Genomic DNA, 14,573 nt, shown 5'->3' on the forward strand with positions numbered 1-14,573 from the left:
TGTTTTCATTATTTAATGGTAGGCTGAATCATTGCTAAGTGTAATGAAGATATTCGTGTTGCTGCGCAAGAAACATCGTGTAAGTGAGGCACAACCCATCTATACGAAAACAAGTCGCTCGTTTCTTGACTGGCTGTTGATCGAAACTTGAATATTTCTCATGATTTACTTTACTTAAATCCACTCAAAATCCCTTTCTGGCCATTGACAAAGCTCATCTTCAGGTTTCAATTCATAGCCTGAGTAGACATTAGCAACCCCCGGGACTGTCTTGGTCACTCCATGGAATTCTGTCAATAGAGGCACATCCTTTCCTGCTGTAGAAGCTCTTCAATGTGGTTATCAATTTTGCAATTCTCTCGTTTGACATATCCATAGAGACACGGATATTCTAGGTTAGGAGGCAGAGCATCGATTAACCGGCACGGGGGTTCTCCAGAGTCATCTAACGGGCCGAGAAGAGCACTGATGCCAATGCTGAGGTGAGTTGTTGATTTGAAATCGTGTAAAGAACCAATGGTTGATCCATAGACACGATCATCAGGTATGTCTTTCAACCAGAAGGGGATGTTATTTGACTTCCTGTCGAGCTGGAAGTATTCGTCGCTTCTTTGCTCAAGACCCTCCATCCAATCGTCCTCCCAATTTTTGCCTTCTGTGTAATCAAACTCTGACATGTCGAGCTCAAGCACTTTTAAAGTATTCCTGTGCTGAAGGAGACTCTTCCCCAGCTCTTTGGGTCTCATACTATACCGTCCTGGATCTCGCTGCCACAGCCCACCAACAGAGATCTTGAGCGTTTCAAGAGCCTTGGGAGCACTGACGATCATGCACAGTGTTGAGCCGGAGACCTCGGCGTGGCTTAGATGTATATTCTTTATGCTGGATGTCCCGGGTGCAATCAAACCGTTAATTTCATACTCAGCGACGCCCCCCATATTTAGAGTCTTCATTAGTGGAAGCTTACCGAAGCATCGAATATACTCAAGAAGGTCAACATCTTCATACGATCTGATATCCAAGGAACTTTCTTTGACGAACTCAACAGTTTTAAGTTGTTGCAATCCAGGGCGACCAACTCGACCATAGTTGTTCCTGAGTAAATATTCCCTAGAAAGAGTAGGGAAATCAGCTATACGGATGGTAGATAGCTTTTCACAAAGAGAGAAGAGGATGACGAGCGCGGCAGCGGCAAACCGACGCTCGTTATCATCAAAGTCCCTTGCATTGTCCGGAACCTGCCCCAACCAATGTCTCTTCTTCCATTCCAAAGCCTCAGTGATCGACTGTGACAACTGATCTCCAATGCCAAGAGATGTAACGTGCCTATTTAGAAAATTGAGTGCATCGTGGTCTACCCCACGATTGGCGCGCTTTGGGTGTAAGTCTTCGCCACCGCCTGAGCGTAGATCATCCTCATTGTGAAAGCAAGAATAAAAATTCGGCCAAGGGGTTGTGTAGATGATGATCTCATGTAACGAGTTTACTTCTGCTGGATCGGCACTATACAAGAGGAGTAGAGGGTACAGCCTCTCAATGTCGTCTCAGGATGTGACTTTGATAGTTTTGTATGCTGAGGGCAGGGTTGGTATGAAATTGGAATATGATCTATGTACGTCGTGCGAGTTATTCTCGAACAAAGCATGGTTGTGTTTGACTATGTTGATTACGCTTCAGTATAGCGAGACTATCCTAGCAAAATTGCAACTATATCCACCAGCCACGACACTTATTGTCGGATCAACACTAGCTAGCAACAACTTTAGCAGCATCATTCTGCTCGAATTGAAGGATGAGTGTCTGTCATTGAATTGCTGCAACGGTTAAAACTTAATTGTCACTTCACATAAAAATGAAAACAGTCAATGATATCAGATGGTGACAACGTCATGTTAACTGTTGTCGTTGAATACGGGTTGATCAGCACTGGAACTCGTATTATTCCGTCCAATCTCGTTTGTTTTTGCAGATCAGGAGGACTTCTTAATCTGGGGCACTATAGCTGAAACTGGCGATGGCCCACTGCCAACGTCCTTGTATTTCCACGATATATGGTATTTTTGACCTGCATATTATTCGCCGTCACTGGAGCGGAGAAATTGATATTCTCCTATTCATGCTCAGCCACAAATAGATACATTTCTGCGAGGAACATTCCATGTTGAGATAATATTCTATGGGTCTTGATCTTGGCAGACTCTGATCATGACGGAATATTCCTGCTCCTAACCTAGAGTCTTAGCATAGGCCATTATTTCCGGGTAGACTTCCGCCCCCTAAAGAAGAAACTTTTCCGAATTTTATGAACAGAATAGCGGAACTCGGCATCAATCAGCAGATGTATTATTTCACCTGAAATATCGCTCTTGGCCAACGTGTCTCTGCATGAAAAAGCTCGCATTTACGAGCAGCTCCATTTGTGGCGATGGCTCAGAGACAAGTTCAATGCCAATGCCATTGTAAATGGTCAGTTTAGCTTAGCTTGGGCGTTGGGAATCGAGACTATGACGTCTGTAGCCAAGCACAGAGGGTCCACACATTAGCTAGGATGAGATGAAGTGCCTCGGCATCGAACGACAGGTTCTAGAAAGGCTGGATGTTGCTAATTTTAGAGAGAGCTTCAGCAGCTCAATGCCTGGGGTTGGGCTTTGGTCACGGGTGGCTTGCTTGGGCTGCCGTTATCCCTAGCGTGGCTGGCCTGACCCCACAATTTTAGCCATGTTCAACAACGCTTCTGGGGCCTGGACCTGGGTCGTTCGGCTCGACCGCCTGAGCTCTCAATGCATTATTCCTCCAGTTATGGGGTACAGTGGGTTATTTCAGGGAGATAATTGTTGAGTTGCAGTGGACTGTGGAGATACCTCGTATTCCTCGGACTGGGCTGGGGCTTAGAGCCCGTTATTGAGGCAACTACCGAAGACGATCCTTAGCTATGACGATGCGAGATGAAGAGCAACAAGGGAAGAGAATATGTATATAAGACTATGGACCTTATCTTCTTTTTCGACATTATCTCACTCACTCATCACTCACACTCACAACCTCAACCCAATCAACACTCAACCACCTTAAACAACCGACACCAACACAACAACCGCCATCATGCAGATCAAGGCTCTTCTCATCACTCCCCTCGTCGCCGCTGGCCTCGTCTCTGCTGCCCCCAAGGCCAGCAGCACTCCCAAGACCACCTACTTCCAAGGTCTCGCCCTCCGCTCCGCCAGCCCCGTCCACTTCAACTACCTCCAGGCCTCCAAGGAGTCCTTCGAGCTGAAGCTCAAGAAGCAGGGCGCCAGCTGTGACCGTGGTGTCAAGACCAACGAGGCCACCTTCCAGCTCTACGGCGACGAGCTCTGGCTCTACTCTACTGGCAACCCTCGCCAGCAGGCCTACGTCGACCTCTCCGGCATGGGCCAGGGCAAGTTAGGCTACACCACTGGTGCTCAGCCCATGCCCCGCAACGGCCAGCGCAAGGGCTGGAAGATCGACAAGAACGGCATCCTCACCTTCGACGGTGCCAGCTTCGTCGCCTGCCCCAACGGCGACAACCTCGAGAAGACCTCTTGGTCTGTCTGGGTCTACAACAGCATCGACAACCCCGGCGGTAACAAGAACTGTGTTCCCTTCTCCGTCAAGGCCGCCAAGGTTGAGAAGCCCGTTGGCTGCCTCTACACTGCTATCGAGCCCAGCGAGTAAATTCTGGTTCATGATGGAATGTTTCTAGCACATATTTTTGCATAACCTCTTGGTTGAGGTCATTGGGTTTAGAGGATGACAAGTTATTCATTATAATAGCGTTTTGATTGGGTCATAGAACCTGGATAGAGTACATACTCAATACTTATTTGTTTCTGTCACACATTCGCCAATTGCCATTGTATGTGATGTCTTCCACGAGAGTGACCGTCGGTCTACAATCCGTGTCCAGACACCGATAGCGCTACAACACTTCTTTCATCTGTTTGTCAAGTAAAAACAAACAAATCGCAGTGTATCCAATTGACCGCCTTTATGGCACTTGCAGCTCATGACAAACAGAATGACTGCAGAACGAAGACTCCTGATTCAAGACTTACCAAGCTTCCAATGCATGAATGTCGATCATTGCGATCTGCTAACTGTAATTAGCGCAGCTAGACCCTGGAAGCATACCCCAGCGACGCACGCCAAGACCTGTTGTCACTGCTCCAAGTTTAGAGCCAACAACCAGAAACAGCTGCAAAAAGTGAATACCGTCAGCAATCGATCGACCAGATCAAAATGTCCCTAACATAGCAATTGATGACGAGAAAGGCAAAAAATTGATCGCCTGTGTATCACAGGTGGCTGGATCTCTCCCGCCGGGAATTGAACCCGGGTCTCAAGCGTGACAAGCTTGCATACTGACCACTATACTACGGAAGATAACAGGTTTAACCTGTTGTAGTGGGTTGTGGTAGGGAGCGAGCTCACAGGCACTATATTCACGAGGCTTCCAGCGACAGAATTTGACCAGACAATTGTCACACAAGGGATGTTTGCTCAAATCGATCGAGTCATAAGTGGTTCGTGAAATCTCAGTCCGGGACACTTGCAATCGGGATCTGGTGTTGACCCGCCTGCACATGGACATGTATCATCGGCAGACCCCTTCTTTTCTACCAATTGTTCACACTCTCCTTGGCAGCTTAAACTATCTGGGAAATCCGCCTCCTTAAGCCCGACGATCAAACGCCAGCAAATGACGGTTGCTTCCCTTGACTTCTCTTCCTGGTCGCAAAATTTTGCACAGTCAGCTCAACGTCACTCAACACACACGAAACTGCGTCTCCCGTCTACCTTGAGCCCCTCGATATCTTGAGACCGAATTCTTCTGAGGATAAGCATGTGTATCAATAGTAAGGGCTTCTTGAGCTATTCTATTTGCTCTTGAACTGGGTTCCAAACGCCAACTGCGCAAAGCTATGAGTTCCACTGATTCTCTGCTGCCCTGCTTGATTTAAAGAAAGAAGCGGCAAATCAACTGCCGTCCACCTCCTTGAGCATATTCTGCATCCACAACCACGAAGAAGCCCACGCCGCCTCGAGCCGATATGGACGCACCGGATGTTCCATGACCTGCACACCGAGAAACCGACTGTTTTCGAAAACCAGCAATGATCACAATACACAGGAGCGCTGCATGATCCAGCAGGAGGCTGATGGATCCTGAAGAATCAGTTTGAACAGCAAGCGCGGTCCCGAGTCTTCTACTACATGAGCCATCTCGACCAAAACGGACGAAGCCAAAGAACGTAAGTAGCCATTAAGCAGGGGCTCGAATATCTACACTTCTGGAGTTCCTCATCAAAGTTTCCGCTTGCAACTGAAGTCCGGATAACAGACAAGTTCAGGGACGTCAGGGGCAAGACATCTGACTTTTAGAGCCTCCATCACGGCAAGTCTCCTTTTCGTCCGGAGTCCGTTTGGATTATCAGTCAGAAACCGCACAGATACTTTGTACCCTTACGAGAATAACAAAAACTATATCATTCCAGGTCAAAGAGCTTGTCTGTATGACCGAAGAGACCAACCAGCATAGTCTGTCGCGGTCAGAACGATGAGCTGCCCCCATGGGCGTGCAATACATGAGCTACATCTTGGATGATAACATGGAGTCATCGGTTATAGACTCCATAACCTACATCCGAGACGGAGGAGCCCTTTTCAAGCTGACCCTATGATCAGCCGGGGTTGATTTATAACATTCGAGCCAGCGTTGCGCCCCCTTTCGATTTGAACGGTTTTTCCGATTTTCGTCCCGCTGATTGTTTTTCAGCCACTCTATAGAAAACCAATCTCGAGTGACGATGATACTGCCTTCTTGGAGGCCTCAAGGCTTTGACCTCGTTCCTCAAGTATAAGATCTTTTCAACCCATGACTTACAAACTCCCCTCAGTCGCCCCTGACGATCGAGGCCATCTTGAGAATATAGCAGTACAAAATTGGGCTATCCATGATTGAGCCGTTGTGCCTGGCAATAGCTAAATGAGCGATCCATCCGTGGAACTGTATCAATGACCCGATATATAACGGCATTGATATTGCAGATCAGAGGTTTTCTCCTTCAATTCTTCCCGAGCCGTCTCTTGGTTTATAACAAGCCGTTTCGAGTTGGAGAAACAGTATAGGAGAGCATTCGGCATCAGACTCTGTATTAATTACCCCAGCGGCGAAGATGCCAAAATGAACACCGTGAGTCTTCAAGACGGTGCGGAATGCTCGTATGCTGAGGTAATCTATGGGCGGGTGTCGTTCCAGAAGAATTATATGGTTGGTAGATAGTACTATATCTGAACTTAATCAGTAGCAAAGATAAAGGAAGCTTACCTATGTAGAATCTCGCGATTATCAGCTCTGTACATACAGTCACAGATGAGAAGACTTGACATAAAACTTTAACGAAGCCATATTCGTTCAAGGTCTCCGGAACAACAAAGCACTATTTGATTCCGTACTTCCATATTGATCTATCTTATGAGATCTAGTTCGTGAGGATAACGGCCAGTTCCACGGGTCGTTCGAGATCGAAGTTCAAAACGAACATAGCCTTGTCCTTGAAACATGTGTAGGACTGATATTGATCTTCAAATTACGAGCTATCTTGCAGGGGGAAGAGACGGATTTTCCAAATCAAAACACTCAGTCAGCAAAGAATGGGACTTGGAGGTGGTCTTGGCCATGTTCGCTTCCGGCTTCAAGGCAAATTGAAGATTGTTGTTGTTCCCCAACACTGCTGAACTGACCTCGTGATTGTCACCGATGTGCAGGATGCGAACCATTCGGAGGGTGAAATGATCGAGACATTGAATGGGGAATATGGAAAAAGGCAAACGCTAGGGCTCTTATCTTCACTACGAGTGGTATGAAACGGATGGGAAACTTGATTAATATGTCCTTGAAAGTTGGGTTGCGTTTGAATTGTGTTCAATGTGTTGGCTCGATATATCTCGTCGAATAAGCTTTAACTATCAATCAACCCGAGGCAGAACAGCTGTCCCCCCGCGGTACGACGAATAACACGCTCTGGGCTACCAGACATGTCAGAGACAGCCACAGGAGGCACAATAAAAGGTACATCTTGATCTCCACGCGTTTGGTTGATATCCGAACCCTCAGGCACATCAGTGAGAAGCCCATATTGAACCACTTCCAAACCCCCAAGAGCACCAGTGAAAAGTACATCTTGAACCGACTCATCCAGCATCTCCCCAGCAGCACCAGTGGAATGTGCATCGAGAGCCCACTGGTGTGGGCTCACATGCACTGCCTCAAGAGCACCTGTGAAAGGTACATCTTGAGTCCCGGGCGTTCGGTTGTTGTCCGAACCCCAGGGCGCACCACTGGAATGTGCATCGAGAGCCCACTGGCGTGGGCTCCCTTGAAAACCTCTAAGGGTTTCTCCCAAATCATCTCCGCTCCCATCCAACTCTAGAGGATGCTTTTGATGCGGTGCCTTCCGAGTTCCCTGGAACGGGACGCCATAGAGGGTGGGAGCGCCGTCTGATTGGTTGCCCGAACTATGTAAAGTTCTTTCATGAGGCCCGGCCCTAGTCACAGAGCTTCGTTTTCCAACACTGACGGCGGTGCTCTCCATCCAAGAATGCAATCCAAGTCGTGTGCGATTGAAGAAACTTTGAAAGACTTGCTCAAACTGGCTCCTAGGGTCACACTCGATATGGGCCTAGGCAATGTTTGTGTCTGTCACGAACTTATGGTCGTAATCAAGGACCCAATCATGCCACCACCAGTGCGGTGCCAAGTGGATGTAAAGAGTCACCACTGCACTTGGGGAGAGGTAGTCACGGAGTCTTTCGTCGTGAAAGACTGCGAGCCAGGCCCGGTAAATTTCCTCGGAACGAAATTCGTAATACTCAAACTCCAGACGAGGTGAGTTGATAAGAGGATTGTGGTGGAACATGCGGAAGGGGATATATCGATCGATAGTGCTTTTGAGCTTGTCAATCTCTCGAGTCATGGCTTGGTCTAAGCATATGACAATGTGGCAAGTAACAGCGGGAGATGAAGGCCGTCTTCATGGCCAACAAGTCCGCTGGGAGAGGTGAGGATCTCAAGGAGAAGGGCAAAGACATCGCCTTGAGCGCGGCAATGTTTGTTTGCAGCAGGTGCCCCTAGCCTGGCTGGCTAGTGATAACATTGATGGGGATCGCAAAAGCTTTGCCATGGGACTTGAGATGGGTTCGGTAGCGAAGCTCAGAGCACGATGCCAAAGATTCGTGACGAGTGAAGGTACGTGTGAGAGAGTCAAGGATCAAGGCTCGCCAATCTCCACCCAAAGTCTTTGGGCTGCAGCAGTCGCATAGCTCAAGCTTGCGTTGTTTCAGTTGAGAGCTGTAGGAAGTCACAACTAACGTGGTAAAAAGGAAGAAGCATAATGTCGGACCATACCTCAAAAGTAATCCAGTTCTCAGATGGCTAGGAACCTGCGGCTGATTTTCAGGGAAGAAATCCTATATCCATAGTCAGCTCATATTGTTGACAAGTGTTTGAGTTGCCACAGGTATGACGATCAAAGGGGGCATCCTTTGTCAAGGTCAGGCTTGTAGTGAAACTTACTTGGCCGAGAATCATCCAGGGGTGATCCTCAATTCCTTCATCAATGGATCCAGTGTCACGAGTCGTAATGATAGCTGTTGGGATAAAATGCTGGTCCTCGTGGGATGTGTCTCTTTCCAATTCCCCAAGGGAAGTACCGAAACCCCATAGAAGCATTTGGCTGGGACTGAACAGGAGAAGGGGTAGGTGCCGGAGTATCCCAAAGGCTTTGTCTATCAGGAGGAAGCGGTTGGGCACTACCACCTAGAGTGACATGAGTTAGGAGATCTGGAAGAGAGGCGCCCCGATGGAAGTGGCCGGCTCGATCCGGGCCGTGATCTGGAGCAGCCACGATTTCAGCATAGCGTTGAGGGCTTCGGCTTCCTCGGTCTCTTTCGCGGCCATGGCGGCGAGTCACGCGTTCCAAGGCGCCTTGGAATCGATCGAAAACCGAACGATGGGGCATTTTGTCTTCGGATTGGGAGCTCGAGATCCAGAAGAGGGTGAGATAGCCTAAAATCAACTAGTATTAGCTTCGCGAGCGAAAGATTGGAACCAAGATGAGAAGGCATAAAGAATAGGAGCAAGCTTTGCCAAGCGGTCAATCATCAGCTCTTGCAGCGTTCAACGCTATATGGCCAGAAATTTGAAAGGGAGGGGATGATTTTGAAGGTGTACTAAGGCTGAAAAAGCATGAAACTGTCACCCTCCATTCCAGCGGGCTTCGAGGTACATTGGTGGCCAAAGTGGCATAAATTAACGACAAGGGAATTGAGGTGCAGCTGAGGCTTCGTGACATTTGCTCCAGAGTGAAAGAAAAGTTGGCCCCGGTAGTAAAAAGCAATATGAGGAGATCATCGTACTGGCAAGGAGGAGATGAAGGAAAACAAGCAAGCAAACATACTTTTGGAGGATATTTGAATGTGGAGGCGATGTTCCTTCAGGAGAAGATCTTATTGTAGTAGCTTGAGCGTGGAAGCGGCCAATGGCGAGGCTGGATAGAACACGAGATAGTCAGCGAGCTGTGTCCTGCACCGGAGGAGACAAGGACCGCAGACGGAACAAAGGACCCGAGAAAGGGTGATGAGGACTTACCCAAGCGAAGGCACTTCCTATAGATCCTATGGAACGAGCCTCCTGGCACGTTGATGGTTCGTAGATTTCAAGTGTTGAGAGGGGTTGGGAAGAGAAGACTGAGGATGGATGGAATTTGAAAGGGAACCGACCATGAGGTTGAAAAGACGGCGTGGCCCAAAAATGCAGAGGACAATTCAAATAAATATCCCGTCGACCAAGAAGTAAAGACCAGTAGAGATTGCCAGGGAAAAGTCGTGAATCTGAAGGAGTGAGGTAAAAATGAAGGTGAGAGTGGAGAGGAGGGAGGAGTGGAAGGGAAGAAAGCAGGGTTTGGGGACGACTCGCTGAAAGGCGTTCGGGAGAGGTTTACCCGTCAAGCTCGCGCTTCGGCGTTGGTGATTTTCAGTACTGAATCTGTGGAAAAAGGGGGTCCAGCCCTACAGTAACACAAAAGCAATGAGATGGAATGGAATTTGGAAAAAGATTAGAAAGTATTTTATGACCCAGTGAGAGTAGAGGCCCTGTTTTAGAGGCATCTACTGCTGGTGTTGGGGAGATAATAGGGAGTGTTCCAGCTGGGTCAAGCGTGACGAGGTCGTATGGATTATCTGAGCTCTGCACCACACAAGTACAAACGCAGAGCAACTGCTCAGTCAGCCACTGTCGTCTAGTGAAGACAATACAAACAGCCTGTTTAGATCAAAACTGCCAACAGAGTGAAAAAGAACAAACAAATCCACTGTCACACTATTTGTTTGCTGACAAAGATTCCACGCAGAACAGCAATCAGGTGTACAAAGACACCGACAACATGAAGAACTTCATCAATTCACAGATTCACAGATTTCACAGTGCACCGGGAGATGGATTTTGGGGGTTAATGGATTATGGTACAAAAAAATACACAGGTCTAAGCAAATGGTATATACACTTTCCGCCTCTATAGGCCGTCCTCCACCCACCCAAAAAATAGCAGTCTGACCTTCGACTGCTCCAAGAAAAGTTAGATTACGTGCGTCGCATCTGTAGTCGATGCTTCGACTACCGTGGAAAATTGCGAAATATGAGGGACTATGGACAGACAGTTAGTTTCATGAAAATATCGATCCGAATAAGTTGAACATACCTTTGAAAACTTGGACAAAATTTATGTGATTAGCCTCAAGACGCGGTGGTCTTGAGGGTTGGATAAGGTTGGCAAGCCAGTCTACTTGCTGTTGTCGAGGTTGAGTTGAGCCAGTCTCAGAGGGAGCTGGTCCGGGAGTGGCTCAGGCTCCTCTGACTGGAGCTCAGGGACATCGTTGAGAGTTCGGCGACGAGGACCCTAGCCACGCTGCTCTTGCCTCTTGGCTGATGCTGATCTCAACCTCTCCTTGTCTGCCTCGCTCATGTTGGCGAAGCAGTCAACGTAGTGCACCTTGGTACGGATGAAGTCCTCGGTGCGTTGCATGTCCCAAGTGCCGTTTCCCCGGAAGAGGGAGGACGGAGCAGAGATTCCGAACTCGGAAGCATCGATGCGGTCAATGACGATGGCGGACATGGCCTTAATTGTCTTGGATCGTCTTTGCCACCCCTTTTTGTCGTCCTTCTCCGGCGCGGCGACCTGAGACTTGATGTACTTCCTGATGGCAAGTCGTTGTTGCTCCCGGATGAATGCTTGGGCTCGGGAGTGGTACTCAGATTCTATCGGGAAAGTATTGAAAGCCTTCTCCCTGATTCCGTCACAGGTCAACGAGGTCTCGGAATAAAGACCCTTCTCTCGGAGGCGAGGCTTGAACTCCTGGACCCATTCTCGATAGACAGGGCGCGAGGACATGCGGCGACGGTCATTAGCAGTGCCGAGACCCATCTCTTCCTCGAAGGTACTGTAGCGAGGCAAAGAGAACATGGGACATTTGATGATGTATTCAAACATAGCCTCGGTGGTGGCAAAGGGACGCCAGTATTCAGCAACGGGGAGTCCAAGGAACATCAGGATCTCATCGGGCTTGCTCGTAAGTAGGACCTTAGCTTTCTTACGGTTGATGAGTTCGCCTTCTGGCACCCGGATGTGAAGACCTTTGTCGTCCACGGTAAGACCAAAGGGACGAATGATGGATCCCAGGATTTGCCACAAGTCGCCGTGTGACTGAAAGAAGCGCAAGTACTTAGCTTGCTTCTTCGAAAGACAGTAGCGGACGTCAACCTGGATGAAGACGCGGGGAGGATCTCGGAATTGGTTATCGTGGACAGGGCCCACAGGAAGGGGATCTTGGAAAGGGTTATCAGTCAGGATCGACTTGGGAACAGTCTTTCTCTTGATTCTGAAATGTCCAGTTCCAGTTACAGCTGGAAGGGTAGCACCAGGCTCTGAAAAGGAACTGTTGATCTGGGTTTATCGTTAGAAAATATTGAACATGGTTAAGTCTTGGGATGATAACACCTTTTCAAGAGTTCCGCGAGTAGAGTTTGATGCAACAGAATCTCGGCCCGACTGGCCACGTTTGAACATTGTAGACAATGAGAAGGAGCCTATTGATGTTAGTAGTCTGATCAATAAGAACAAGAGGTTCGGGAGGGAAAGTCACTTACGAGAAGACGAACCGCCGGTTTTCATTTTTCTCTTGATATAAGCAATGGTTCCCCATCTGCCAGTCACAGGAGCCGTTGCAGCAGATGCTTGACTACGCTCTGAAGAGGTGATACTAACGCCATCAGATTCGCTGGATGAGAGCTTGGTCTGTGAATCCCCAACTGTAGCGTCCTAAAATGAATATAAGCTTAACTCCTTGATAGGCAAGTGGGCATCGACTTACGGTTTGTTCCTTTGACTTTGAGTCCTCCGCGGCACTTGGCTCTGCGTCAGGACCAGCATCTTCCTTGATGTAGAGAGCGGGGTTTGAGCCGAGGGGATTAGGGTGTGGGCCGAAGGGAGAAGGTAAAGTTGAGTCAATGGGAGGTTTGCCAGTGGTAGTGCTGGGAGTAGGAACTGTAGGAGTATCGCCAGAGGGCTTGAACAAGTTTCCAGGAGTGATGGTAAGAGAGGAACGAGCAGAAGGGCCTGGAGGTGACGGAGGCGTGATGGACACAATCGGCGGAAGAAGAGCTGTCTGTCCCTGTGTCTGAGGAAGAGGGATATGCTCGGGCCATGGGATAGCGAAGTGAGCAGCGAAGTGACTAGAGCCACCTTCGACGATTCTGGATTCGGCGCCGAGGGCGTCAGAGATAGCATCAAGGACACTCTCCTTGAAGATATCGATGCCTTTCATGTCAGAGACGAGGACGTCGACGTCGCCGTGGTCTTTCTTGCCAGGGCCTTCCATAGGAACATTAATCCATTTAAATTTCTCACTTAGCCGTCGAATGACCGTGTTTTTGACCTCTAGATACACCCCGTGAGACATACGAGGAGTCTCCAAAGGAGGATCCGCATGAGCGAAGGCCTTGCCTCCCATGATTGCTGTAGTGCAGCGGAGTGTAACTTTGTGATAGGGAAACAAGAAGGGCAGGGGAATAAATGTTTGGAATGTGGGAGCAAATGATGATTGCAGAGGGAGTTTGTGAAGCTCAAAGATGAAGAGGTGAAGAGAAAAACAAGGGTAAGTTTGCAGAGAATCACCTCGACGCGTGCTGGGCGAGCGCAGGGGGCAACAAGCCCGAGGAAGCAGGATATGCTTCTTTGTTGTCAGTGATTTATACGAGTTGGAAAGAAGAGAGGATGATGTTTGCGTATATGATAAACAGGAAATGTTTGTGCATCACCACCCGAAAGATATTGTTTTGGGTGATTGTTGTGATGGTGGGTGGGAGAGAGGGAGGGAGAAGAGATGAGACGAGAGCGGAGTGACTCAATGGAAGTGATGCAGCTCAGCCCAACCCAGCTCAGCTGCGGGATACACAGCTACATGACCCAAGTGGGCTGCACAAAATTAGTACCACCTGTTAGGGCTGCCCAAAAATTTCCCCTCAGCAACTAACACTGGTACATATCGCTGCACCCCAGACACTCCAACACGACACGACATTTACTTTCCAAATCAACTTAAAAATCACTTCAACATGTTCTGGAGCGCGTATACTCACAGTCTGCCCTCACTCGAGTGGCTCATCGAGTTTCACCAGCTCCTCTGCATTCTCATCATCCTACGCTACGGCATCACCATCCGTTGGGAACCCAACCCGGGTCGCCAGCGGGCAGCTCGCGTCCGCCGACAAGATGGCGAGATCCAATTCGAATTTGCGTGGTGAGCGTCTTGAGTTAGTATCTAAACTTGGCCTGTTCTGCAAAACTTGGCTGACTTTGAAATCATAGTTGACGATCCCCTGAGCGACGCTGTCACCAAGTACCATCCGGCGAACCACAGCTTTCGGTTTCTTTTTGCGCTGAATAAGTTTAATCCGCCTTGCACTTGCTGCTGTCGTCTCTTAAGTTCGTATAACGCGGGATGGTAACGAATTTTTGAACTCTGCCTCGAGCGTGACTCGAGTGCCAACCACGGTAAGACACTCCCCTTGATTGCCTTCTCATCAAATGATATCTTGCTAATTTATAAAATCCAGATCTTCTTGTTTCCAAAGCTTTCAACGCTGTTATATGGTGTACCTAGGAGTAGCTGTGTAGCATCCAGCCACCTGGTCCTCGCCCAGGGGTTCTGTTTTTACAGTACGATGGTGGAGGAAAAAGCAATGATGTAATTACTTGAGGACAATAACAAATGTTCTCTAACTCTTTTTTCCTTCTCTTCGCAATGATCCATAGTGATATGCAACGCAACCCATGTCGTGATGCTCTTATTCTTGCACAGCCCCAAGGGTTTGGTAGCAATATAAGACTTAATGGTCATCCCAGAAGCTTTTCGGGTCGAAGTTATATAGCGGTGAAAAAGTTCCCGTTGCTATGACCTGTGTTAGCTGCCTGAGGTTTAAACCTTATGGCCGGTAA

At 48.5% G+C, this 14,573-nt stretch overlaps 4 protein-coding genes and 1 non-coding gene across 5 annotated transcripts; 1 reads left to right on the plus strand and 4 right to left on the minus strand.

Moving 5' to 3' along the window:
- Positions 1-293: 293 nt before the first annotated feature.
- Positions 294-1,645, minus strand: BKA55DRAFT_542263 (uncharacterized protein; the record flags this gene model as incomplete). The annotated part of the gene is made up of 2 exons (XM_046190468.1): positions 294-1,503; positions 1,617-1,645. 2 exons carry the CDS (start codon positions 1,643-1,645, stop codon positions 294-296), a joined length of 1,239 nt encoding a protein of 412 aa, XP_046046478.1.
- Positions 1,646-2,720: 1,075 nt separating this feature from the next.
- On the plus strand, positions 2,721-3,855 carry BKA55DRAFT_576138 (uncharacterized protein). Its single transcript, XM_046193459.1, has one exon. The coding sequence runs from the start codon at positions 3,103-3,105 to the stop codon at positions 3,694-3,696; it is 594 nt and encodes a 197-aa protein (XP_046046479.1). The 5' UTR covers positions 2,721-3,102; the 3' UTR covers positions 3,697-3,855.
- A 477-nt stretch (positions 3,856-4,332) lies between these two features.
- BKA55DRAFT_t221 lies at positions 4,333-4,404 on the minus strand. Its single transcript has one exon. It is a non-coding gene; the product is annotated as a tRNA-Asp (tRNA).
- Positions 4,405-6,990: 2,586 nt separating this feature from the next.
- On the minus strand, positions 6,991-9,041 carry BKA55DRAFT_596340 (uncharacterized protein; the record flags this gene model as incomplete). Its single annotated transcript, XM_046195931.1, has 9 exons — positions 6,991-7,013; positions 7,043-7,133; positions 7,203-7,703; positions 7,752-7,968; positions 8,019-8,156; positions 8,210-8,371; positions 8,429-8,490; positions 8,597-8,708; positions 8,740-9,041. The coding sequence occupies 9 exons, from the start codon at positions 9,039-9,041 to the stop codon at positions 6,991-6,993; spliced, it is 1,608 nt and encodes a 535-aa protein (XP_046046480.1).
- A 1,489-nt stretch (positions 9,042-10,530) lies between these two features.
- On the minus strand, positions 10,531-13,427 carry BKA55DRAFT_678113 (uncharacterized protein). Its single transcript, XM_046198130.1, has 5 exons — positions 12,448-13,427; positions 12,224-12,395; positions 12,075-12,163; positions 10,779-12,020; positions 10,531-10,723 (listed from the first exon to the last, which is right to left on the minus strand). Exons 1-4 carry the CDS (start codon positions 13,084-13,086, stop codon positions 10,977-10,979), a joined length of 1,944 nt encoding a protein of 647 aa, XP_046046481.1. The 5' UTR covers positions 13,087-13,427; the 3' UTR covers positions 10,531-10,723; positions 10,779-10,976.
- Positions 13,428-14,573: the final 1,146 nt, after the last annotated feature.

This window comes from Fusarium redolens (genome assembly GCF_020744475.1).
Source record: "Fusarium redolens strain MPI-CAGE-AT-0023 chromosome Unknown BKA55scaffold_13, whole genome shotgun sequence".
Taxonomy (NCBI): Eukaryota; Fungi; Ascomycota; class Sordariomycetes; order Hypocreales; family Nectriaceae; genus Fusarium; species Fusarium redolens.